The sequence below is a fragment of the Sturnira hondurensis genome, unplaced genomic scaffold, assembly GCF_014824575.4.
Source record: "Sturnira hondurensis isolate 20B ecotype Veracruz unplaced genomic scaffold, ASM1482457v3 Scaffold0006496, whole genome shotgun sequence".
Lineage (NCBI taxonomy): Eukaryota > Metazoa > Chordata > Mammalia > Chiroptera > Phyllostomidae > Sturnira > Sturnira hondurensis.
In genome coordinates this window covers 21,665,493-21,691,809 of record NW_028079127.1, presented here as the reverse complement: position 1 = coordinate 21,691,809, position 26,317 = coordinate 21,665,493, and the positions used below count along the sequence as shown (strand labels likewise).

At 53.2% G+C, this 26,317-nt stretch overlaps 1 protein-coding gene across 1 annotated transcript in view; it reads left to right on the top strand.

The window, feature by feature from the left end:
* Nucleotides 1-26,317, top strand: part of GLI2 (GLI family zinc finger 2) — a 249,886-nt gene that overhangs the window by 191,016 nt on the left and 32,553 nt on the right. Inside the window, exons 4-5 of the mRNA XM_037049863.1 lie at nucleotides 19,442-19,641; nucleotides 22,871-23,056. Of these exons, the coding sequence (XP_036905758.1) occupies nucleotides 19,442-19,641; nucleotides 22,871-23,056 (386 nt within the window). The remainder of the gene's footprint in view (nucleotides 1-19,441; nucleotides 19,642-22,870; nucleotides 23,057-26,317) is intronic.

The following is a 26,317-nucleotide window of genomic DNA, read 5'->3' as shown; positions in this document are numbered from 1 at the left end:
TCCCAGATCCAGCCTTTGCATTTAGTTGTCCTACCTCCTCAGTTACCTTTCATCCAGGACAGTTGCTTAGACTCTTTCATGACCATGACACTATTGAAGAGGACAAGCCAGTGACTGTATAAAATGGCCTCCATGTGAGTTTGCCTAGTGTTGCCTCTTGGTTAAATTCAAAATATATGCACTTTGGGGAGCAGTAAGAAGAGAGGGGTTGTGCCCTTCTTGTCACGGGGCGCGTCATGGCAGTGCTTGTCCTCACTAGAGATTAATTTTGTTACTTGGTTCAGGTTGAGTTCCTCCACTTTAGAGTTGGTCCCTTTGTAATTACTAAGTGTGGGGAGGTACTTTGGTCATGTGTAAGATCCTGTTTGTCCTCACATTGTCATCCGCAGACTTTAACATCCATCGATGGCTCTTGTCAGAAACAGGACTCACTTGTCTCTGCCAAGGGATGCCTTTGCGTTTCCATTATTCCTTCCACTTCTATCTGTCACAGTTCTGCTACAAGGAACAGCTATCCCTTCTCTCCTGTTTCTCTGTTTCTTTCGTTCAAATAAATGTGTTAATATTTGTGATAGTCTCTGCTTATCACTGCTTTTGTGTTGTCTGACTTGGACATTGCCTCCCATGCCTTTTGACATGTTGGGAACTTTTCATTTCACTTCAGTGCGTGTAGCTGGGTCTCGCTTGATTAGGACCTGCTGCTGGCAGCCTTGGGCCCACGTCAGCCCTCTGCCCACCTCCAAGGGCCCACCGCTGCAGTGATGGAGGCCACAGGTCCAGCAGATTCTGGGGGACTCCTACATCTGGGGCTAGTGGGTCAGTTGGTGCCATCTGATAATCCTAAGCCTATTGAAGGAGCTAAGTCCCTGTCTGGAAGGGGGTGGGAAGGGCTGATTTCCTGCTCTTGAGAAACGGTTGGCTAGTCCGGCAACACAGATCTGGGGCGCGGCAGACCTGCAGTGACGTGCTGCCTGCGAGGGGCCCAGTGCTGCTCAGACACTGTTCGCGCTGAGAGTGCCCTGGAGGGGAAGTCCGGTCCTGTGTTCATCACGCTGCAGGGGAACATCCAGGCTCGCATCGCCCCACATTCCCAGGGGGACTGACTGAGATAGAAGAAGGCCCCACCGGTGGCAAATGCTGTGTTGTAAACACTTTATGTTTCATCTCACTTCACACTCTCAGCAGCCCTGTAAGGTGTGCATTTGGGGGCATCCCATCTTACAGATGAAGGAACCGATAGGTTAATTAACTAAGCCTCGGGATGACCAGACTCGCAGTCACACACTGACCTGTCTGGGGAGTGTATGGATGACCTCAGGACCCCTGGGCAGGCTCAGCTGAATCCTTCCTGAAAGCCTATCCTGCCCTTTGTTAGGATCCTGCGCCTAGGTTAGTAGTTTCCCAGCCTATTAGGAATGCAGGTTCTTGGGCCCCAGCTCAGACCTGCTGAGCCAGAGAGTCCAGGGGAGGCCCATGATCTTTGTGTCACACGCCCTCTGCAGGCCCAGGTTTGAGACACTCTGGGCGAGCAGGACCTTGTTGCTGATGGACAGGCCCCTTAGTGCCGGCCCTCCCTGTGCTAGTGGGGAGCTGTGGCCAGGAGATCGCCCCGCGTCTTCTCTAGGCTTTGCCGCTCACCAGCTCTGGGTTGGATATAGGCCTCATCCCGCTCTGGGCCTGCTTTCTTCCTAGCTGGGGGGGGCAGAGTGCGAGCTGAGCACAGGGAGAAGTGGGAGGTGATGATGGCTGGGAGCAGGGGCAGTTGGACCAGGCTAGGAGGCCTGTGGAAATGGTCTTGGCACCCACTGGCCCGAGTGGCTCTTCCACTGTTCTTGATAACTGAGGGGGAATGTAGTCATTTCCGGTTGCTGCTGTAACAAATTACCTCAAACTTGGTGAGTTAAAACAATACAAATTTGTTCTCGTAGTTCTGGAGGCCAGAAGTCTAAAGTAAGTCTTATGGGCCTAACCTCAAGGTGCCAGCAGGACTGATTCCTTCCAGAGGCTCCAGGAGAGAAGAATCTGCTTCCTTGGTTCACAAACCCTACCTCCCATCACGTCACCTCCCCGCCCCCCCCGCCCCCCCCACCCCACCCCGTGCCTGTCCTCCCACCACCATCCACCTCTTCTGTGGTGGTGTTCTGCCTCTGGCTCTTCCGTAAGGACACCTGGGACTGCTGGAAGGGCCCGCTGGCTGATCCAGGACAATCCTCAATTCAACATCTGCAACGTCTCTTTTCCCATACAACGTACCATTCACAGGGATTGAGACCTGGACCTCTCTGGGTATCATTGTTCACTCGTTTGGGATCACCAAGCCCCAGTGGTGAGTCTGGCCTGACACAGCAGAAATACGACAAAGGGTGTCTCTTATTCGTGCAGGGCCTACAGCGGGCCAGCTCTGCACTGCAGCGTGGTGTGCTGTGAGTCCACTTTCCAGTTGCTCTGTCTGGTCGGGTTATAATCTGCATCTTACAGAGGCAGACACAGAGGCTCAAAGAGGTATGGTGACTTTCATAGGTCACCCCCTGCAAGGTGGATGTGCTTGCTTCTGCTCAAGAGTTAAGGGAGCAAAGGCTCCCCCTCCCAGCCAAGGGGGTCTAGACAAGTTCACAGCCCAGCCGTAGGCGGCAGCAGTATTTCCCATATCCTGCTGGGCTAGGCTTCCTGCGGCCCCGCCTTGTCCTCAGGACTATTAGTCCTCAGCCAGGTCACAGGGGGCCAGGCAAGTGCTGCAAAGCCCACGGCTTCACCCCTGCCCTCACTGTCCCAGGTAAGAAACAGGGGGAAAATGGCCTCTCTGGCTCTGGCTTCTGTGATTAATGTGGTCGGAGCCTGGTGGAACGCCCGATCCATCAAGCCCCAGTTGTAGCCTGCTCCTCCTCACTGGCACCAAATGTGTCTAATTACACAAACATTGCTCAGCAAATGAGGTGCAGTGTCGTCTCCTGTCAGCCTGAGTCAAAGCCTCTGCCTGCAACTTCCTGCACAGGGCTGCTGCTCAGGCGTCCAGGACCCCAGGCCCCTGGCTCCCATGGTCCCAGCAGCTCCATGATTGAGCGCGGAGCCATTGGTCAGGTGGATGCCCCACTGCGGGGCTGCTTGGCCCTGCCCTGGCCCGCAGGGACACTGCTGCCTCCAGCCCTGCCAGGCTACCTGGCCTCGAACTCCAGTGCTGGCCAACCTGAAAGAGTAAATCTCAGTTTTCTCATCTGTAAAAGGGATAGTGCATAAGGGTACCTGTACCATCTACTGAGTTACTTTGAGAATTAAGTGGGTTAATTTAAGTGAAGCAGTTAGGAAAGTTTGTAGACATTTGGTAGATGCTAACAATGATTATTATTACTTTTGCTATTCCACTTGCCTATCAGAGAAGGATGTTCACTGCAGGCCAAGAGACGTGAGGTAGGCCACGGCAGGTCCTTGGAAGAGGCTGCTGTTGGATGACAGTGACATAGGAAGGTGGGAAAATAGGCCTGAAGAAGTACCACTGAGGATGAAGGGAGGAGGGGTCTTCTCCCCCCAAGTCGAGGAATTTGGACTTTATCCTTTTGGCAACCGGGAGCAGAAGGGTGGTGAGATTTATTTTCAGGGTAACTGGAGGAGCAGTTAAAGGATGGGCAGGAGTAGGGACCAGAGCTATCACTGTGGTCCTGGGCTGACCACGATGCCACTGCAAACAGGTAGCTACTCATGGGAGGCGTGGGGGAGGGGGGCAGGGCTCAGCATGTGGACACCCAACCAGCACATCCCAGCTGGATGGCTCCTACTGCTTCTATAGAGCCACCCTGTCCAGTCCCCCTGGAGGTACCAAACCCATGATGGGACTTGCATAGTTTACTAATGCTCGGATGGTTCCAGAAGGGTCCATAGCACTGCCCATAGACCCACACTCCTGGTACAGTGTATTTTATCTGTGTAAACCACAGGTGACAAGGAGACAGCTGGGTTGGGGCTGTTCCTGCTGGTCAGGCGGAGTTCTTTTGTGGCCCTCAGATCCCCACCCCCGCCCCATGGGAACATGCTCCTGAGGCTCCAGGAGTCCTTTCTCAAAGCTGAGGGGGAAGGCCCTGCTGTCTCTCCATTGCCTGGTGGCTGCCAGTGGGAAAGAGGAGCCTTTTGGATCTCTTCCTGCCCCTGGACACTGGCTCGTCTGGTTATCGTGGGGATCGAGGCTGAGGCGTGGCAGGGCCCCCAACTAGGCTGAGGCATGGAAGTCCCCCATGGCAGGGACTTCCCTTCTCAGTGTCATACAAGCAGGAGTGTGAGCAGCCTGGGGCTGAGATATACTCAGGTCCTGGTGGGGAAGATAGACACTCTCGTCCCTGGTTCAGGAGGCCAGGGTTGAACTTGGACTCACCCTGTTGCTTGGGGTCCTTCCCATCCCAGCCCTGCCCTTGGGTATCAGAGAGGACTAATTCCAGTTGTTTCCAGCCCAAAAGGATTACAGAGACCATCTTGGGCAGCAGTTCCCAAACCTGGCTGCATATCTAAACCGGGGTGTGTCTCAGAGGGGTACATTTCTAGGCCCCGACCCCAGATGTCCTGGTTCTTTCAGGCTAGGGTGAGGCCTGGGAATCTGCTTGTTTATAGGCACCCACAGACCAGAGTCTGGGACCACTACAGGCCACTTTGCTCATTTTGTACACAAGAAAGTGGGCCCAGAAATGTGTGTTGGCTTTCCAGAGTCATGGAGCCAGCAGGGTGGAGGGCCTTTTCTGTCAATGATAAGGACTCTGAAGCATGGGGTATTAGAAATCCCTCAGCTCCTTTTCCTCACCTGCGCGCAGATCTGGTGCCCACTAGTTGACCAAAATCACTCATATTCCCAGCTTGCAGAAGGAGGGGAGTATATTGGGGTGGGAGGCAGTGAACAGCTACATCTCAGCCATGAGGACAGTCTCCTCCTCTCCTGTGGCTGGGCTCCATGCCTGACCACTGATAACTATAACCCCAGCACCTGCCTAGACTCTAGACCTGACCACCCCAATCACTCCCCTGCAGGTCACTTGATCCTGAGCCCTAGGCACTGCAGTGGTCACAACCCAAGGCCACCATGAGCAGAGAAGGAGAGAGGAAGGGGCTATTATTAGGGACAGATGGCTCTGGGGCTTAGCTATCAATTCATGTAAAGTCAACACTCTGGCTCAGGTACTTTAAGGAAAGAGAGGAAAGCCAGCTGGTGGGTGGAAGACCTCCACCTCCCACCATCATCTGCACACTTTGTCACATGCACAAATTACCCAGAGCCCCCTGAGAGAGCTGTTAAGGATGCCTGGACCCCACCACATCCCGGTGACTGCATATTAATGGGGATATTTAGCCCCTCTGCTGGTGTGCTTCACTTAAGAAAGTAGTTTCTTTACTGTCGCAGGCTGAGCTCATGAACTTCCTAGTCCAGGGGGATTTGAAGATGGCTTTTTCCAAGGTCAGTGTTCCATAAAGACTGCCGTGCTTGTTGTGAGATCAGCAAACACGTCTGTTCAGCCTGCGGCTCACTGCATTGTCCTGGGCCCTGACAGCGCTGTCCTCAGCCAGTCACCGAGGGAAGAGGCAATCGGAAACATGTATTTTCTTCTTGATTCTTGGCATAACACACCAGGTTCACGCTTCACAGAGGACTGACTTTGTATTTCACAAAAAATGTTCCCCTCCCTCAGCAAACATTTGTGTTTTTCATCAACTTGTGGAAAGCTGAGACTTCCAGAGGGCAAGTCTGCCTGGCGCCTGGGCCCAGAGGCTGGATGTCACCCACCCGGGCCTTGTCCCTTCTCCCCACTTGGCCCCTCCCTCTCCTGTCTCCAGGGAGCACTCTCTAAAACCCACTGTGGCTGACCACTTCTTCAGAGCACCTGGACAGCAGGTGGACACAGAGCCCAGGAAGCCCTGGGGCCAGCACAGAAGTCTCCCACAGCTGTCTGAGGACTGTGTGACAGAAAGATGTGGCTCCCAGTGATGTGCATGGCCCTGAGACACCCCTCCAAGCAGGTCGCTTCCCCACTCTGGGCAGTCACAGGACTCTGGGTTCAGCCTCTAGGCTATTTCGTCTAACCTGCATCAACACCCTACACGAGGAAGGCAGCATCGTCACTCCCACGGGTTACGTGGGCACACCAAGGCAGAGTGAGATTGGCTTCCTTCCTCAGTGACATTCTTCTAATGAGTAGCGCAGCTGGGATTTGAACCTGGGCAGTGTGATGCGAGAGGCCCATTCTTCACCTTGACTACTCTGCTGAGGACTCCTCTGGCTCCGAGACTCAGATTTTCAGCTCCAGGAAGGTGCTCTGCGGCGTGGCACAGACAGCTCATTTATAATGGAGGCTGGCCTGTAAAAGTTTAATGAGGACCGTGTCTGATAAGGCGGCCTGCTCTTTGATCTTGGATGAATGCTGGCCCCTCGCAGAATAGGAACTGCCTGGCTCTGGGCTTCGGAGAGAGCCCATGTGGTCAGCCGAGGGCAGGAGGGGCCCAGGAGTGAGGCAAATCTCGATACACAGAAATGAGGCAGGTCTGCCACTGGGATGGTGCGCAGGGCAGGTGGGAAGAGCTGCTTCTTGGGAGGTCCTGCAGGGGTGGAGGTGACCCACTGGACCCTGTCCTGCCTTGATGGACCCCCATCTTCTTGGCATCCCACAACCCCCAGAGGCAGGCAGAACAGGGTGGGGCACAGTTCAAATCCTGTCTCTGCCGCTCGTGCCCTTTTTGTCCTTGGGCTGGCTATAAAGTGTACCCCACATGGGTGATTGTGAAGATTACGTGAGCAAGTGAAGTACATAGAACAGCTTCTCGTTCATAGTGAGTGCTTGGGCAATCATGTGCTTTTCTTGTTCTCCTGTGGATGCTGAAAGGAAACCTACATTTCATTCCACGCACTCTACTCGGTTGAGAGCGGATAGCATTATATCCAATCCTCCCAACACCCTGTAGGGTGGGTGATATTCTCCCCAAGGCATAGAGGAGAAAACTGGCAGTTCCAAGAATTTAAGAGCTTCCTACCATCACTCAGCTAGTTAGTGAGCTTGGACCCCTGTGCTCTCACTCTTTATGCCATGATTATCGTCAGAAAGGAAGGGGCATTTCAGTGCAGGTCTTAGGGCTGCAAGTATCTTATTCCTTCTGGAAAGCATGGAAACAGAACAGTAATTAACCCAAAGGAATTAATCACTAATAGTAAAATTTCAGGTGTTGATGGGGTAGATTGCCTGTTGGGGGAGCAGTCCTCTCCCACTGCACGTGTTGCAGGCTGCCCACTCTAGGTAGAAGCTGAAGCCAGTGCCTTGCGCATTAGTTTATTCGCCTCCCTCACTGTTGCTGCATTTATCTGTGCCCCGTGTGCTGTCCACTCAGGGTCACGCCTGCCAGCTGGAGCCAACATCTGTTGAGGGAGTGCAGCAGCAGTGCCCTGTGTGACTCTGCAAGCCTCCATCACTGCAGCCAGCACTCCTGCGTTGATAACGCGTCCTGGTGCCCACGGGGAAGAGAGATGTTGGTCACAGGAGGTGCATTTCTGAAATGTGAATTTGACCTGTCTTGCCTAGACAAAGTAAAAAGAGATTAGTTGTTGCTTACTCATGGGGGAAGTTCATTTGGCTATACTCACCTGGTGCCCACGGGGGCACAGTCCATCTCATGGTCTGGGAGGGGTGTGGGGAGAAGTTGGGCCATTACAGGTTGGTGTGCCAGAAGGGGGTCCAGGGAGTGCCCAGAGCAGCAGGCAATCGGGAATGGACTGCATTTGTCCGCAGAACAGCCGGGGAGGCTGCCTCTCCGAATCCCACCCACAGCCCCCCTGGGGCCCCACTGCCGTCGTGGGCTTGCCCATGTCCCGTGAGGGGCCTCCACCCCCATGCCAGTGTATAAGAGGGGCATTTTCAAAGTACACAGTGATGGACTCAAAAGTTTGGGAAAAATCGGCAGCACACCCACCTCTGAGTAGACATTTATCTAAACTACTTGGAATTATCCATCTAGCTTTGACAGGAGTCCAGGAAAGGAAATCCCACACACCGCTTTGGCAGGCCGGGCTAAGCTGAGGAATTCTCACTGGGGGGAGCGTCCCTGTACGTAGCCCTCCCTGCCTCCAGGCCTTTGCTCATTGCTTAAACCCAGACCCCTAGTGAAGTGTAATGAAATGGCTCCTTTTACTAAAGACTCCCTCTGACTCCCAGGACCCCATGACTCATTTCTACCCAGGGATCCCATTTCAGCCCCCTCACATTTGCCCCCTGTAAGCCGTGACTTTCTGGAAGATTCTGCTCAGCTGTGCTCAGCCTAGGGCTGTTCTTCTTAAAGACAAAGGCCCCTCATACCTGGAGGTTACCCCATGCCATAGGTCACCCGCAGAGGGCTAATCCAGACCACCAGCTCCCCCAGAGCCCTTCCCCGGGGCCAGCTGTGTTCCTGCCCACCGCCCCACCACGCCACCAGAGACACATGGATCACACCCAAGGCCTCCTACCCACCCCAACTCTGCACCAGCTATCACTTTGCTAGGGAAAATGACTTGATACTTCCCTGTAGTTTTTTATGCTTTTTGGGTTTTTATGTTTGAAAAGCTGATAACCTTCCTATCTTCCTGCTCTGAGGGGGGAAAATGTGATAAAGGGTAGGCAATTGAATTAACCCCTGTTGCCTTTGTGGCTAGATCTTAACCAAATCCATCTGTATGGCCTCCTTTGTAGGCACAATTTTATAACCTAATTTCCCTACCAAAACATCAGTGTTTACTTAGTGAGAAATCTGCTCTTTGTCAACTGGAAACAGTGGTTTCTTTATTATGGCCTGTGTAGCAAGTGACAGCCGAACGCTGGCCCTCAGTTCGGTCTGGCACAGCTTGCGGGTCTGCAATGGGACTGGGGCGCGTGAAGGCTCACATGGATTGCTTGTGCAGTCAGATGCGCCTCGGGCATGAGCAGGCCTGTCCTGCAGGGGGACTGGCCAGAGGGGACCTTGGCGGCAGGCAGATGGAGCAGCCAGTGTCACTGGGTGATGAGGGAGACAGCCACTGAACCTGTACATGCTTTCTAGAAGCCCACACAAGTTCACTACCAGCCTCTTGGCCACTCCATTTCCCACCCTAGCCAACTGCTAACTCAAAGCCAGCTTCTACTTAGCTATGCTTTAAAGAATTTTTTGATCTTATTAAATATTAAAGACATACAAAAGAATAGCAAAAGCATGGTTAAAATGTAAAGACATACATCCTGGTACACTGCCCAGCCTAAGGCCTAGCGCCATGGCAGCACGTTTGGGGGCCCCATGTGCCCCACTGCTATCCAGCCCAGGCCTCTTCGATCCACACGCTCTGGAGTTTGCAACCTGTCATCTCCAACATCTGTAGTATCTACCTTGTAGGTGACACCCCTCAACAGTGCATTGTTCAGTTTTGCTTTGTGTGCTGTGTGGAATCATTGCAGGCGTATTGTTGGGGAACTCACTTCTCACTGCTCTGTGTTGACAGGCATCTGGGACGTGTCTGTGTCTTTGCTGTTTTGAACAGCATTGCAGTGAATTCTCCTCACCATCCTCCAGTCCTCAAGAGCAACCTATCCTTCAGAATGAATGTGTGTCTGGGAATGAGACTGCTGAGTCAGAGGGTGTTCACATTTTAACCCTCCTCAGTGTTTTCAGACTTGTGTTGGGTGGTTTTGTCAGCCTCGCTCCCTCTGGCCGAGTTCAAGGGCTCAGCATGCGCCACCTCCCTGTTATCAGCATGATGTTATCAACATTTAATTTTTGCCAAAATCTCATCTCCCTATGACTCTAGTTTTGTGTTTCCCTCACTACTAATGAAGCTGGGCAGCCTTTATTTATTGGCCAATAATGTTTCCTTTTTATGAAACACCTATTCAGCAATTTTGCCCATTTTTCTATGGAATTGTCGTTTTCCCATAGATCTGAGTAAGCATTTTATGTTGTAAGGTTACTCATTCCATGATGAGTTACATGTGTTGCAAATAGCCTTTCCCAGTTTGGGCCTGGTCTCTTCACTCCCTCGATGAAGGAGAAGTTCCTACTGTAACGTAGCTCATGTTATCGACATTCCCTCTGTGATTTTCTTCACACAGTCTCCACCCACCCAGCTGTCTGGTCAGAGCTTCTGTCCCTGGACTCTGTAAACTGTTCCCCAGTATGACCTACCCCTTGTTCAGCTATTCTCCCATCTCAGAACACCAGGCCTTCCCTGCTCATTGACCTCTTTCCATTTCCCTGAAAGATTCTAGGCCCAGCTCAGATGCCACCTCCCGCAGAAAGCCTTCTCAGATTGCCCTAGCAGAGTGGATGAATTCTCCCCTTCTCACCCTTCTCTGCTCCAGCACCTCGTGTTCTATTTGCAGGCTACAGTCAGTGTCTGCACTCTTTCCACAACCCTTCCGGTCCCAGCATAGTGATTTTTGTTAAGGAACCCTGTGAGCTATAGATTTGGGGGCCTGTAATTTCCTGAGCTCATGGCTGGATCTGAGGCACCTTGCTCAGCAGCATCCCTCTGGCCGCCTGTCATTGCTACAGCCTCACGGACACTCAGGCGCCCTGCTGAGATCTGGCACGTGTACCTTTAGGATGGACCCTGGGACTATTGGGGCCGATGACACCTGGTCTTGTACTTGTGAGTCAGGTTTGTGACCACATGCCCCACTTTCTGAGTGTGGGGTCCTGGCTGAGTCTTCCTCAGACCTCCAGCTTGCCACCTAGTGCCATCAGAGGCCCATGTTCAGCCCGTGTTGGCTGACAGAGGGAACGGTGCATGAACACACAAATAAACCAGTGAATGGTTAGACGTGGTGGGTGTAGCCCTATTCATGGTTGTCCTGTTGGCTGGTTTACAGAGCTTCCTCCACATGGACAGGTGTAGCCCAGATGTAGAAGAACATGCTGATTGGCAAAAAAAAAAAAAAAAGATTAGGTCCTGGTCTGGGTAGGAACTGTTCTCTAATGCTTTTAAAAAGAATTCATTGTATATCTTACTATTGTACCCCCCTGAGTGTATTTTGAAAAGGACTTGATTTCTGGAACTTTTTAAATCTCTGGAAAATGTGGCAGCAAACTTGCCAACGTACAGTTTCACATACCAAAAAGCAGGAAACCAAAAATCAACAAAACCAAAACCCTTGAAGAAGAGATTGAACTCCACCCAGAGGAGCTGACAGAGCCCTGTCTGTCTGCTGGTAGGCCTAAGGAGCGGGCGCGCCCTGGTGAGCAGATACACGCCTGCCCAACCCACCCAGCCCTGGCACTGGGGAGCCCCAGTTTGGGATGAGAGGAGCTTAACATGGCAAGGCCATCTTTAGGGAATCTGCTTTCCTTCAAGCGGGTCAGTGGGCCTAAGGCCACCTGCCCAATGTTTCTGAGAAAATGGGTGGCTGGCCCCAGGCAGCTTGGCCATAGCAGAGGGGTCCTGGCAGGCCCACTCTGAGCCCACTGACCTCTCCCATGGCTTTATCATCTGGTGGGTGGTAGCATCTCAGCCTGAAGGCAAGACCGGCACCTGAGAGCAAGCTGCCCTTGGGAAAGGAGGGTTGGCATGTGGGGACTGTTTGTAGGGTGTGTGCAACGATGCAGAGTCAGTAACTGTGTAATCCAGGTAGTGTACAGGAATGCACGTCCCAGAGTGTGCACGGGGCTTGGAGTGTAGCTTGAAGATGTCTCACAGCAGGGAGGGGGCGTCCCTTCCTCCCAGCCTTCCATTGATGGAGATCTATGGGGGCTGGGCTATCCTGAGGTATACACATGTACCCTGCTTTCTGAGAGCTGACAGTGTCAAGAGAAAGGTGACAGCAACAAAGACGCCAATGCCTGAGCCTCCCGTGGGCCTACTTCACACCAGACCACATGCTGACGTGCTGCAGCAGTTCCTGACAAGCTACAGCAGACTTGGTGGACTATAACAACAGAGTCACTCTCTCACAGTCTTGTTGGTTAGGAATCTAAAATCAGCATTACCAGGCCAAAGTGGGGCACAAAGAATCCACTCCTGCCTGTGTCTGGCCCTACTAACCTGTCCTGGAGGAAGCTTGCACAAAGCCATCAGAAGGGGTGACCCTGGGTTACCAGGGTCTTTCCTCCAGCTCCCAATGGCTCATGCTGAGTCTGCGTGAGTCAGCACCCCTCAGCTCTGCATTGTCTGCCTCTCCAAACAGGCTCCATGGGTGGGGTACAGAGGCCCCAATCCCTGCCCTCCCGTCCCCTCCTCTCACTGCATTAAGGGGCACGTTGGTTCCTGCCCTTGTGCCTTGGTTCTGGCTGTGCTGTAGGTCAGACACTGTCCTTTCTCCTCCCACCAAGCAAAGTGTTCCTCATACTCCCCCAGCCCCGTGGAAGCCATATATCCTCTAGGAATGGGTCCCCATCATTCCAGCTCCCAGAGATGGCATTGTCTCTGGGGGTCTAGGCTCAGCCAGTGTGGCACTGAGAGTTACATGTGGCCACGCAGGGTTCTCATCACTTAGCCTTTCCTTTCATGTGCTTTCGAAAATCTTGAGCCGGTACCTGGGGAGGGTCCTAGGACCTGATATTGGAAGATGTAGACTAGGTACACTCCTCTGCCCTCTGAGTTTCTTCCGTTTACTCATGAAATCTAAGAAAAGAGATGCCAAGACTGGCTGAGCTCCTACCGAGCACCCAGGGCCACAGTGCACACTTGCCACACTAGTTCAGCCCATCTCACAGCTGCCCTCCAGGCAGGCTCCATTGCCACGTCCTGCAGGCACGGACAGAGGCTGCAGGCACCACCAAGGTCCACGGTAGGTGGCAGAGCTGTAATTCAGACCCAGAAAGTCCATCTCTCACCCACATATGTGAAGGCTCCCTCAGCCCACAGCCCACAGCCCACCCAGGGTCAGCAGGAGGACCAGCTGAGGTGAGATCTGGGGAGGGATGCCAAGCTGATCTTGAGGGCGCACACAGCAGGGGCAGAGTGTGGCTCTCTGGGCCCGTTGGAGATGTCACAGTACCAAGTCTTATTCAAAGAGTCAGAAAAGCCAATGTCCATTCCAACTTTGCTACTTAGGCAAGTCTCATTACTTTCCTGGGCTGCAGTCTCCATCTCTTTTAAATGGAGATAGTAAAACCTGCCTCGCAGCATCGTTGGATGTGTTGCATGCATCAGTGTCCAGCGAGTGTCTGCAGCTTGGAGGCGGCAGCAGCTTCCTCGTGGCAACATCCAGCTGGGTCTCCCCTTGCTCTGTTCTTCCCCGCTTCTCCCTTCCCTTCTTTCTTCCCCTGGCCATCATCCTGGTCTTGGGGCCTGGCCCTGAAATCTTGTCCAGGAGCTTTGCAGAACCCCCCTGAACAGGGAGGGGGGGAGTAAGGGAAGAGGGAAGACCCTGTAAAGAAGCATCTTTCCAGGGCCTGCCCCACCAGCAGGCCAGCACCTACATCAAGGGGAAGCTCAGGGGTCCTCTACTGCAGCAGAATCAGGCCGGTGAGTCTGCGCCCTGCCGATGTCCACCGCTACCACTGCGGGCACATGCACGCACATCCATGCACACACATGAGGAGGCAGGGAGGCAGTTGACTGTTTTTCTTACCCAGATCCCCTGCCTGTGCCTCATGTCCACACAAGGAAAGGGCAGGACATCTGGGCTCCTCTCCGCAGTCCTGCAGATGGCAGGGTGGGCAGGCTGAGGAACTATGGCTCAAGCCTGCCTTGCGGGATGCTGGGCCAGGGATCAGTCTGGGAAGGGCAGGCCATGTTGGTCAGGCTTGCCTTGATAGGCCTTCGCAGTTGCCTAAGAAAAAACTTGGCTTAAACTGGTTTAAACAAGCAAACAAACAAACTGTATTGTTTCAGATACCGGAAAGGCCAAGGGTACTAGCGTCTGGTGAAGCTGCATCCATCAATACCCAGGGATTCAGTTCCAGAAACTGGTCTACATCTCTCAGCTCTGGTGTTCTGTATATCATCTTCAGCCTTGCTGCTCACCTCCCCCGGCCGCGCCCCGAGAACCTCCAGCAGCTCCACGCTTACGTCCTACTTGCTTAATAATCCCCGTGGACAGAGGGCACTTCCTTCTCAAAGGGTCCAGCCAAAGTTGCTGTCTTAGATACACATGCACATCTCTGAACCAGTCACGTGCCTGGGTGTAAGGGATGCCCTGATCAACTGGCCTCGGGTCACATGCCATCCCACTCCCCTTCCTCAGCAGAAAAACAGACATGGTCCAATACAGATGCAGCCCAATTCAGACCCAGCCCACAGCACTGTATGGGCTCTGCTCCAGCCCCCCAGGCATAACGTTCATACACGTGCATCCTTCCACCCCATCCTTCTTTTGCATATGTGGACACTCATAAACTCCTCTTCATCTTTCAGAGCCCAGCCCAAATTTCCCCTTCTTTGAGAAGCCTTTCCTCACACTTACAGACACTTGGGGAATTTGTTCCTATGCTGGAGCCTTCATCAACCTTCCCGCTGCTTACTTGATATGCAGCTCTGCCTTTTCCACTTGGGCTCTGAGCTCCCCACGGTTCTCTGGGCACAAAGCAAATGCTTGGGACAATTTTGTTGGGGGAATGAACAAATATATGAAGAAACATCTGGTAGAGTCGGGCTCAGATGAGCTCAGAGCTGGACTGAGGGGAGAAGGTAATGCCTAAGGGTTGTGTCCAAGCTACACAGCTTGCAAAAAGGCTGACTCCGCAGTCCTGTTGACCATGGCCTGCAAGTGTGTGAGTGTGTGCACACACTCATCTGCCACGCAGTAGGCTACAACCATCTTTCAAAATGAGCTCCTACAGCTGGCCCTTTCTCCCATCCTCAAGGCTACCTTCTTGAGTCTCTGCTCGGTTACCAGAAATGCAAGGCATGCACAGGCCACAACTGAGGCCAGGGTCAGGCCCCCATGGTAAGTGGCACGGAAATAGATGAAGAAAGGCAGATTGCAGCTGGTGGTTGGCCTAAAGCAGTAGCTCTCGATTCCCCTTGCAGATGTCTTTCCTGGTGAGGTCCCATGGTGTGGTCCTCAGTTCACCAGGACTGGCAGTACCCAGCCTGCCTGGTGACTCTTAGGCCCTAGGGTGGGACCAAGGTTCCAAGAAGAAGACAGTGTGTTCTCTGAAGGACCTGCTTTGTAGGTTGGCAGTATTGTTATGATTCCAGTGCTGCTACAAAGGCCCCTGGTCCCCAAATGCATTAATAATGCTTGGAATTCTGCCATTTGAAATTTGGTTCTTTGGTCTGTCAAAGTGACAGCTCCTGGAACGTTTGTGCCCCTGGGTCCTTATCAGTCACTCACAGCACAGTGTGAAGGAGAGGTTCCAGCTCCCTCCTGAGGGCCAGGTTGGATTGTGTGTGGTGAGGGGGTGGTGTGGGATGAAGACCAAAAGAGAGCTGAAATAGGGCTAGGATAATGCCTCCCATCCTCAGGGGCTGCCCCTCCCCCATTATGCTTTCCTAAGCCCCAATCACAAAGAACCGAGGGGATGGGCCCGGCCTGGGCACAGGCTCAGGCCCAGACCCACCCAGGTTGGCTGTGGTTCCACTACCTGCTATCTGAGTGACTTTAGACAATGGTCCTAGCCTCTCTGGCTGTGTTCCCATCTGTGAAATGGGCATAAGCCACTTATTTTGTGAAATTTTTATTTGGATTAAAAAAGGAAATACACACACATGGTCCGTGATCCCGGCACTTGGGCTGCCTATCTTGAGGAGGTGCGGTGTTAGGGTACAACTAAGGGCTGCTGAGCTGAGGGACATCCTGGGAGGTTTCCTGGAGGAGGTGTCTGGACAGGCATCCTTGACTGTTGGCTGATGGGACTGTGGTCTTGGCTACTGAATATCCTGGTCAGTAGATGCTCCATACCCCAAGTTGACTTGTTGCTGAGATGGAAAGGGAGTCCATGCTTGGTCTTCTTGTGCCACCCTGGTGAGGTGCCAGAGAAGGCCAGTACCCTGGCCATGGCCACCCAGCTGAGTGGGAAGAATCAGGGTTACAAGGAACCCAGTGCTCTGCAAGATGCAGATAGTGTCCGGGGGTAGGCTCCTGTCCCTCCACTTCCAAGCCTGGTTCCCTTGAATACTCTCCAGAATCCGGTCCTACTGTGCATGTGCGGAGAAGAGCATTCCATTCTGTCTCTGCAGGGAGGCTCTGCCAGTCCAGATCCAACCCCTCCCAGAACCAGCACCAACGGTCTCCACAGCCTTGGAAAGAGCGAGGGGTTGCCCTGCGCACCTTTCATTAGCCGTGTGAGCTGACCTGTCTCACCCTGACCCCTGTCTAATCTGTCTTGGGGTATGGAGGTGACCACTCTCAGCTTCCTGCCCTGTCACACCAAGGGAATAGGGAGTCCCCAGTGCATTCTCTGGTGGGGTGGGGTGGCCCCTGGGATGTGGGCAGCATCATCCTGGGAGTGAGGCTGACTTGGGTTGAATCCTGGCTTGCATCTTTCTGGCCATGTACCACCTGGAGGGGTGACTTTCCTCTCTGGACCCTGCCTCCTTCTGGTTGGTGCTGGAGTTTGTACACATCCTTCTGATGGCCACACAGCTCTGCTGCCTTCATCCAGTTCCCCTGTATGGAGCTTCTGGACCACCCCCCACTGAGCCCAGGCCTGAGACCCAAGAAGGTGCCCTGGAAGAAAGTAGTTCCTTGTTTCCTTGGCAATGACATACAGTGGGGAAGGGGGGTTAGAAATCACTCTCCCCCAAAGGGTGGCAACTGAGGTGTGGAAACAGAAGTCCCAGTTGCTCCATGTGGGGACTCAGGCCCTACCTGCCACCTCTGAGCCCAACTTCTGAGGCTGGGTGGGTTCCAGCCCTGCCAGGATGGTGTGCACACTATGGTGTTCACACTGCCGAGGTGACACCTCAAACCAGCCTCCTACTGGGGAGATGCTCGCCTGTCCAGTGGAATGGGGGTCAACTTAGACAGTCACCACGGCTGCCATTATAGCTTGAAGTTGTTGTTTCCTTAAATCACCATGTAATCAATGGCTTGTTTCATGGGGTCTCTGCTGTAGTCAGTGGGCTCCACAGGGCAACCCCAGTGTCAGGGAGATGTGGTCAGGCCCCTTAGGACCACCTGCTTTAGTCACCACAGACTGCTCTGACACAGCCCCGACCAAAGTTCGGTGGGCCCTGAGAACCTGCCTCGAGTGACTGGGAAGGACCGAAGGATCCTTCCCTGCTCTGCAGGCCAGCTGGACACCCTGCCTTTCACTGAATTAGACCCAGCCTTCCAGAACCTGCGCCTTTCAGCCCCGGGTCTATCCTGAGTCATACAGAAGTTTCCTCCCTGCCCCACGTGTGATGTGTTCCCTGAATCTTTTCCTCACAAAACACCTGTCCTGTTGTGAGAACGTGAGTGTCCGTCCTGCCATGATCAATGCCAGAGCCAGTAGGAACTACCCTTGGTGAGAGAGTGAGTTAGCATGGTTCTGTTTTTTTCCCCTTGGACACATGGCAGCCCCTGTCCAGAGTAGAACCATCTCTTAAGCTGCTTGCACTTAATATAGTTGCCTCATAGGTGGACTGGCCTCTAAAAGTGGCCTGTGAACAAGAATAGCTTGAGGTTATGACTTATGATTTATCCCTAATACCCTCTTCTGCCAAGCTCAGTGCCTGGCACACATGTGGGGCTGTCACTGGTTACGAAAATGCCTCTGAAGGCAGGCTGGTTCCCTGCCAGTGCCTGGCATGCAGAGATTCCTTGGACATGTTCTACTCCCAGGCGGCACTGGGAGATGGACTGACCTACCAGGACCAGAATGGTACACCCTGGGGACAGCAGGGAGAAGGGGGAGAGCTGGTGCAGAGGAAAGGGGCTTCAGGAAGGACATCGCTGAGGGGCAGTCCCTGACCTGGGTGCATAGGGAGGACAAAGAATTAGCCTGACAATGTATAGGGTGCAGAAAGGCATTCGAAGCCAAGAAGTGCACCTGCGTGGAATTGGCCTGGCTGGTTTGTTGGATCTGTACATCTATTTTAATTGCATCTGCAAAAGCTAGAAAACAGTACGGCAGAACGATGACACCCAGGCCAGGGGAGCAGCCTCTGAGTAAGGAGTTTGTTAACCCAGATGTTAAGACATCTGGGTGTCACCTGTTTGGGTCCTGCTTTTCACTGTGTTGTAAGCACAATTTTCATGCACTGTTGAACATAATCAATAATCTCTGCTTTTCTCCAGCCAAAGACATGTTATTCCCTCTCTGAAGTAACCAGTTCTAAGGGTGCCAAATTTTTGCATCCAACATCAACCCCACATGAAGACTTTGAGGGCCCCCAGGGCACTTCTAAGCTTTCCCCTCAAAGTGTGGTAGTAATGCTGGAAGAGCAGGTTGACTGCTGTGTCACCATTGTAGGGGCTTTCATTCTCTTGTCAAAGCTGTGAAATAGATGCTCTCATTATCCCCATTTCACAGATGAGGAAAGTGAAAGAAAGGTTAAGTTAAATTGCTCAGTTTGAGCTGTTAAATGACTGAGATTCTAATCCAGGTTTGTCTGATTCTAACACATATTCCTTTCTCTGCACTCTGCCAAGTCACAGAGAGACCCCATTTTCTGAAAACATTTGAAAATGAAATTTTGGTAAATTTTGTTCCCAGTCACTTAGTTGTGATTTTTCTTCAATGGGCATGTTTTGGAGTAGAAGACCTTGAGACACCCCTGCAGCTAGCATGCCAGCAGCTGCATAAAGGCCCCAAGAGAGCAGGTCTTTCGTAAAGGCTCGTGTTTGTGTGGAGCAGAGCTGACACCTTCTTGAGAGCCAACCAGGGGACACAGATGGGTCGTGGCCACACCAGCCTGGACCAGAGGGACCAAGGCAGACTCATGCCTGATCATTGGCAGACATCTGAGGAGGGGGGCTTTGTTAACATTAGAAGGAATTTCATGGAAGGCAAGCTAAATAATATTCCAAACTTTTCATTGTGGCTAGCCATTTTAAAACTCTTCTTGAATCCTGATCTTCTCCTTCATAGCTGTTCATGCTCAGCACCTCACACCAGTGATGTCCAGCTGAAATTCTCCACCTTCAGGGCACCTCCTGATCCCCTGTGTTCTGATTTCTGTTGGGAATGTGAACCCTTCACATATTTTCATGTTCTGTTTTCCATACATTTGCAGAATGCATGCCTGCATTCCTTTATCAAATTGACTTCTTGTCGCTTTGTGTTCAGCCCTGAGTAGGCACTGGGGAAGCAGTGGTGAAAGTTGCACAGGTGTGCAACCTGCTGAGCCTGTGGTCCAGCAAATGCAGTCAAGCGTGCAGAGAATCCCACCCGCAGCACGAGACTGGTGGGTGGGCAGCCTTACCGGGAGCTTTTAACCTGCATTCACTGGCTGGCATATGGGAGTTCAGACACTGTACAAAGGGAAACCGAGGGATGCTGGCGTACAAAACAAAAAGTGCAGCTTGCCTGTTTGGTTCTGCTGCTTGGTGGGGCTCCCTGCGTGTCCTCCTCAGCAGGCTATGCCTTCTTAGAAAGCTCCCCTTTTTCTCTGCAGGCCTCCTGCCCTGAGTGGCAGCCCTGTCATCTCTGACATCTCATTGATTCGGCTTTCCCCGCATCCTGCCGGTTCTGGGGAGTCCCCTTTCAGCGCCCCCCACCCGTACGTGAGCCCCCACATGGAGCATTACCTCCGTGCTGTGCACAGCAGCCCCACGCTCCCCACTATCTCTGCCAGGGGTCTCAGCCCTGCTGACGGTGAGTACTAACTGTGGTGTCAGGTGGGTACTAGACTTACTGGGGTGAACGCTTCCTAAATTAATATGTTGCATCACTATTTGTACACCTAAAATTAACAAAATACTGTATGTCGACTTTAGTTGAAAATAAAAAGAAAAGTTCAAAAAATAAATAACCAGCCCTGGCTGGTATGGCTCAGGTGGGTTGAGCACAGGCCTACAAACCAAAAGGTTGCTGGTTCAATTCCCAGTCAGGGCGCAGGCCTGGGTTGTGGATTCGGTCCCCGGTTGGGTGCCTGCAAGAGGCAACCGAATGATATTTCTCTCTCACATTGATGTTTCTCTCCCTTTCTTTCTCTCTCCCTTTCCCTCTCTCTAAAAATAAATAAATAAACAAATTTCTTATAGAAACTGGTACTCTGATATAATTTTAAAATAAAATCAAGTACTTAAAAAAAGGGACCAGGTGAATCTTCTCAAAATCTGCCCACTGAAACTTCCCCCCTCAGCCGAGTCAGTGCTAGGTTAGTGGACCTTTGCTACATGCACGTCTGAGCCTGTGGGTAGAGGCTCTGGGAACACAGATCCCATGGATCCTTCCTCGCTAACACCTGCATCCTCACCAAGAGCAGTGTCCAGCTCCTGGATGTGTTTGTGAGGTGAAGCCGAGCTCTAGATCTGAGAAGCCTCCAGCTAGAGTTTTCCAATAAAAAAGGTTTCAATCTCCAAATGCCCAGAGAGCCTCCCTGAAGCACTGGGCTCATCTCCCTGGCCGTGAGGTTTGCACCGTGCCTGGTCGTCATCAAAGAGAAAACAGACAAGGCAAATGGTTGCAACCACGGGACCTGAAAATGGCCGGACGGAATCTGGCACCATTCTGAAATAGCCCCTTGGGGTTAGAACCCAGCCCTGAACTCTGTGTGGGTCCCCTGAGTGACCTTGACCTAGCTGAGGTGTCCTTAAAGGTTGTGCTGCCTCTACATCGGCTCACCTTGCTCTGGAAGATGTGCTAGAGCTTCCCCATGCCTCTCCTGATGACCCAGCTGGCGACCCGCTGGCCTGGAGCTGGAGGATGCAGGCCAGGCTCCAAATGCTGCCCTGGCCTTGACATTCACATGGGGTGTAGTGGGCTGAACGGTGCCCCAAGAGGGTAAGTCCATGTCTTAATCCATAAACTTGACAGCACTGCCTGGTTTAGAAAAAGGGCCTTGGAAGATGTGATTACATTAGAAAATTTGAATTGAGGTCATCCTGGATATTCCACTTGGGCCCTTAAATCCAATGACAAGCATCTTATAAGACACACGGATGAGAAGACAACTCAAAGATGGGACTGATATGGCCATAAGTCAAGGAAGCAGGCAACCCCCAGAAGCTGGAAGCAGCAAGGAGCAGATTCTCCCCTAAAGCATCCCGAGGGAGAAGTTCAGCCCTGCAGACACCTGATTGTGGACTTCTAGCCTCCAGATCTGTGAGGGAATAAAATTCTGTTTTATGAACAGCAGTCAGCACCAAGGCTGTACTAACTTGTTACAGCAACTGTAGGAAACTGATACACATTAGTTTTACTAGGGAGAACAGAACCCCGCAGTTCTCTGGGCCAGAGCCAGAACGGGCCCTGCAGGATGTCTGTAGGAAGGACAAGGAACAGAGTATCCTCCCAGAGATCTTATGAATCAAGGACACTGTAGTCTCAGCTGACAGCCATATAGCCCGTGAAGAGCTAAGTGGTGAGACAGGGCTGCCTTTGGAGGAGATTTTTAGTTGACTGAGCACTGATTTTATGCCTGATTTTGATAGAAAAATTGATGTAGCTCTTCCACACCCACTTATCCAGGCCCCAAGCCCATGAAACAACAGGGATGGGTTCAGCACCAGAGAGGATGTGGGTAATTTTCATGACCCTGCCCCTTCAGATACCCTGAGGCCTCACTGCCCTGGCCCAGGCTCCCAGGTGACTGGAGATAGCATGTCAGGCTCAGAGGGCAGTGATGTCCGCTGTGCCAACCCCGGCGCCTGCTCCAGCGAGGCCTGGAAAGTTCTCCAGCATTGCGAGACAGCGCTGCCAGACTGCGTGCCCTGAGGATGAGTGGGCACTCCAGGGAAGGCTTCAGGGAGGAGGGCGTTTCTGTCGTGGACGGGGAAGGCAGAGGCCTTGGAGCATCAGCCTCGCTGGAGGCCAGGGCTCTCTCTGGAGGACACAGCAGGAGATAGGAAGAGGAGGAAGAAGATGGCCTTTTCTACAGCTTGGCTTCCTCTCTGCCCAGCACACATGCGATCTCCTTTGGTATTTGCAAGACAGACAGCAGTGAAGCTGTAGAGTACACCTCTGGCATCCAGCTACCTGCTGTGTGGCCTTGGGCAGGATCTCCAGCTCTCTAAGTGCTGAGTGCCTGTCTGCTAAGGGGTGGAAGTGGCCCCTCAGCACTCAGTGTTGTGGTGATAGTGAAATTAGAGAATGACTGATTCTCTTGGTGCTGTGCCTGCACAGACCCAGCCAGTGCTCTGCACACATTGACTGCTACTATCATTTGTAACAGTAATTTACGTCGTGGGTACATGACTTAAGTCCATTTTACAAATGGAAGACTCAGCCAGCTCAGAGAGGTGGCACCTTCCCAGTTCTGCATACCTGGTAAGAGCTAACACTGGTGATGGGTATGCGTGGTCTCCAAGTCCCCTGTCCTTTCCCTGGCACCACACCTCTTGAGGGCCAGGCCCCTGAAGATCTGGAGTCCATACTGCCTGCCTCTGCTGAGGCCCAGGCCAGGGTGGAGGCAGCCAGTTCAAGGGCAGGGAGCGGTTCTTGGCCAGGCCAGGCCAGCGCTCTGCTGTGATTTTGCCTTGCATTTCAGTGAGACTGATGGGGCCCAGCTGTCTGGCTGCCGTGTTCACGTCTTTTTCCTCTGAAGCCTCTGCTGGACCATGGACCCTGTTGGCTTGGAGCTGTGGGCTTCTGTGGGGCTTGGAGAGGGAGGAGAGAGTGGGGATTGTGGCTTTGACGAAATGGAGGAATGCAGAGGGGAGGCCACAGTCTGGCCATCAGCAGAAACATGTCCATCCCACTCAGTCACTTAGTGGACACATGGACCAGAGGGCGGGGGGACACAGGGCTCAGGGACAGAGGATGGACTAGAGGGCCCAAGGGGGACTCCCCGACCAGGTATGTTTCTTTTTCTTTTCTTTTTTTTTTGGGGGGGGGGCAGATTCTAATGGCTCCTTTCTTTATCCCTCCTTTCTGCCCACAGTGGCCCATGAGCACCTGAAGGAGAGGGGACTGTTTGGCCTTCCCCCAGCAGGCACCAACCCCGCAGACTATTACCACCAGATGACCCTCATGGCAGGCCACCCCACACCATATGGGGACCTGCTGATGCAGACGGGGGCGGCTGCTGGCACACCCCATCTGCATGACTACCTCAATCCAGTGGACGGTGAGTGCTGGGCCAGGTAGTAGCAGGGAGCAGGATGGGGGATGGGGCTGACAGAGCCCCTGTAGCCAAGAAGGGTGCTTGCTGCTTCTTTGGGGTGAGGAGCCCTAAGGACGGGTCTAGGATTTACCCCAACCCCTGCCAGGACTGCTGTCCACGGGGCCAAGTCTGAACCACACACACAGACACAGCGAGCTAGCGTGGGCCGGGAAGTGTTTGAGGAATTGCAGACACTACAGGGAACAAAACACTCACCTCTGCCTTCATGAGACTTCCAGCATATTGAGGGGGACAGACAACGCTGGGCAGAGCAGGGAGCACCAGGGTGGAGTGGGGGTGCATTCTTAAATGAGGACATGGGAAAGTCTTCACTGGGGAGATGATACTTGAACAAAGAATTGAAAGGGGTGAGCCATGTGGAGATGTGTGGAAAGACTAATTCAGTCAGGTAAGCAGGCAGTGGTGGGCCTGGCGTGAGTCAGAGCAGGAGTGAGGTGCCAGAGCTCTGGGACTGGTCCTGCAGGCCAGTCTTGGCGAGAGTGTCTTTCCCAGGAAGTGGCCCGGGGCCCTTGGAGGCAGATGAACAGAGGAATAATGAGATCTGCCTTATTTTTTAAAGGAATCTCACTCTGCTGATTTGAGAATAGATTTAGTAGCATTGTGGACGCAGGGGTCTGGTTAGTAGAAGTGGTCGTGTTTTAGGTAGATTTTGAAAATATAGTCCAATTTGTTACCAGATTGAATGTGCAGTTAGGGAGCATGGCATCAAGGACAGGCCCAGGGGCTTAGACCTAAGTACTGGAGGGCAGAGGCAGGAGAAACCGACCCAGGGGCTGCGGGCTGGGCATATTGGGCAGGTGGCAGATCAGGTGTTCAGAGATAAAGGTCTTGATGCCCGTTAGGTACCAGGTTCTTCCCTCCCACCAAATGCCAGTCTCACAGCTACTCTCGCAGGAGCACCTTCAGCCCCCAACTGTGAGCAACCCTGAGGTCACCACGGAGCCACTGTGGGGTCAGTGTTACTCTCCCTGCTTGACGGGGAGCCCAGCCCAGAGGTACCTGGGGTCCAGGCCAGGCAGTAGAGCTGGAAACCACAGCAAGAGTGTGGCAGGTGGCTCCTGCAGATTTGTTCTCATCAGGCACCGTCTGGGATGGCATGTACAGTCCCTGGTGGCAGAGAACAGACAGAAGCCTCCAGGGAGATCTGACCCAAAGGGAAGTCCTGGTCCCTGCTGGGCTACAGGCAGTCGTGTGGGGCCAGGTAGAACTGTAAGGCTCAGGGTGGGCCCCTGCACCCCTCAAGTCCCTCCTATCCCCCAGTACTGTGCCCTGAACTTCTTTCCACACCAGCTGGGGCAAAGCAGAACCCCTCGCTTCCCAAGGCCTGGCTGAGACCATACCTCCTCCAAGAAGTCTCTTCAGATGGCCTCTTGCCTCTACCTCCACGGGCCCCTCCTTCTGCGTCTCTCTGCTCTGTTCAGCACATGGGTGGTTTCGTGCTGTTGTTTCACACAGAGCCACCGTGTGTGGTTCCCTCACCAGAGTGTTGCTGGGGAAGAGCACTGCAGTCTTCCCAGTGCAGCTCCCATAGGTTTTGTCCCACATCACTCTCGACATGCCCTGAGGGACACGGCTGGAATTTGCTCTCTGGGTCTGTGTCTCCCCCTCCCCATTTCTTTCCCAGGGTGGTGTTTAGCCCAGCACTAGGCACACGCTGTCAAGTGTGAAATCTGGCCTGTTGGCCCCTAAGCACACACATATCTACATGCTCCCCTACTCTCCTGACAGCCCTGTGGGTGCTCCCCCTGGGAACGGGAGTGATGTCAGCAGGTGGTGAGGTTGTATACATGTGACTTGTCAAAGCTGGAAGCCAGGCAACCACAATACAGCGCAGAAAAGTTGACACTGTGTTCTAACAGCCATGTCCTAATGTCAGATGACCTCTAATGGGTCCCACCTTCCAGGGCCTCAGGGTGGATGGCACTAAGCCAGCCGGACAGTGGGCAGACACAGAGAAACCACAGCTGAGGGGTCTAGTCACACAGGTGACCCCAGAGGACAGGAGGGGCCGATTCAGCAAGCAGAAGCACCCTGCTGTGTGAGGATGAGAACTGCTCCTGTTCTGGGCCTTTATGTAATCCTCTCATGTGACTCCCCTCAGCCAGTTGCTAAGGCTGGAATTACTCTCCCTGCTTTAAGATGAGCAAACTGGGCTTCCCAACATGGACTGACTTGCCCAGGTTGCGAGTCACAGTTCCAAGCCCAGCTCTTTCGTCACTAGCATCACTGGCTCTTTCCTGGCACACAGCCTCCAGGCAGCACAACACAGCACATCTGACCAGCCCGGTGAGCCACAGCCTCCGGGGCTTGCTGGACCTGGTGTGTTTCAGCACAGCTCAAGCCCGGGCACTTCTAGAGGCGGCCGTGAGCAGAGAGGTTGTGCAGTGAGCTGTGGGAAGATCTAGACCAGCGCTGCCCTGTGAGGCGTCCTCCCTGTGAGAGCTGGGCCCTGAGGTGGTGGTGAGACTGAGCGGTTTCATGGCAGTGATACCCAGCCCTGCGTGCCATGTGAACTAAGCACGCTGAATGAGATCTCATGGGTGAACTTGGTTCAGTGCCTGCCATACCGTAGGTGCTCAATTAATGCTACTTTCAATCTCTTTTCACCAGTATCCTTTTATGTCTCCCAAATCTACCTCTTACTGCAGGATTTTGTCTTGATTACCGGCATCACTGTCCACCCTGTGCTTATGCCATAGTCCTCCAGGACACCTTCTCCTCGGCACTGCCCCATGCACCCCACCCCTCCCCTCCCCCAGGGCAGCCAAGTCTGCCTCATTAACCCTTCCTCCAGGCCATTCAGTTATTCACCACCCTCCCAGCACTGCCTCTCCGCTTGGCTCATTGCCTGCCTCTCATGGATCACTTATCCCCTTGGCCATTCTGCAGCCAGCCCCTGGGGCTCTGATCCCCCTCAGGGTAAAATACAAACTCTATAGCGTGGTTCCAGAGGCCTCCCCCTCCGCCTTATCTCCCCCGATTTGCACACTGCACTCCTGCTAGTTCCTGAACCTGCGGGCTGCTCCTGCCTGCAGTGCCCTTCCTTGCAGGCTGGCTTGGCTTAATCCTGCACCAGGTCCTAGGACTCAGGTCAGTCGGCACATCTCCTGAGACACTAACCCAGTCCTGCCCCAGCCCAGCTGCTCGTCTTTCCTGGGGCTCCTTCATCTTTCCCAATGTCCACCTTTGGGACTCAAGGTACTC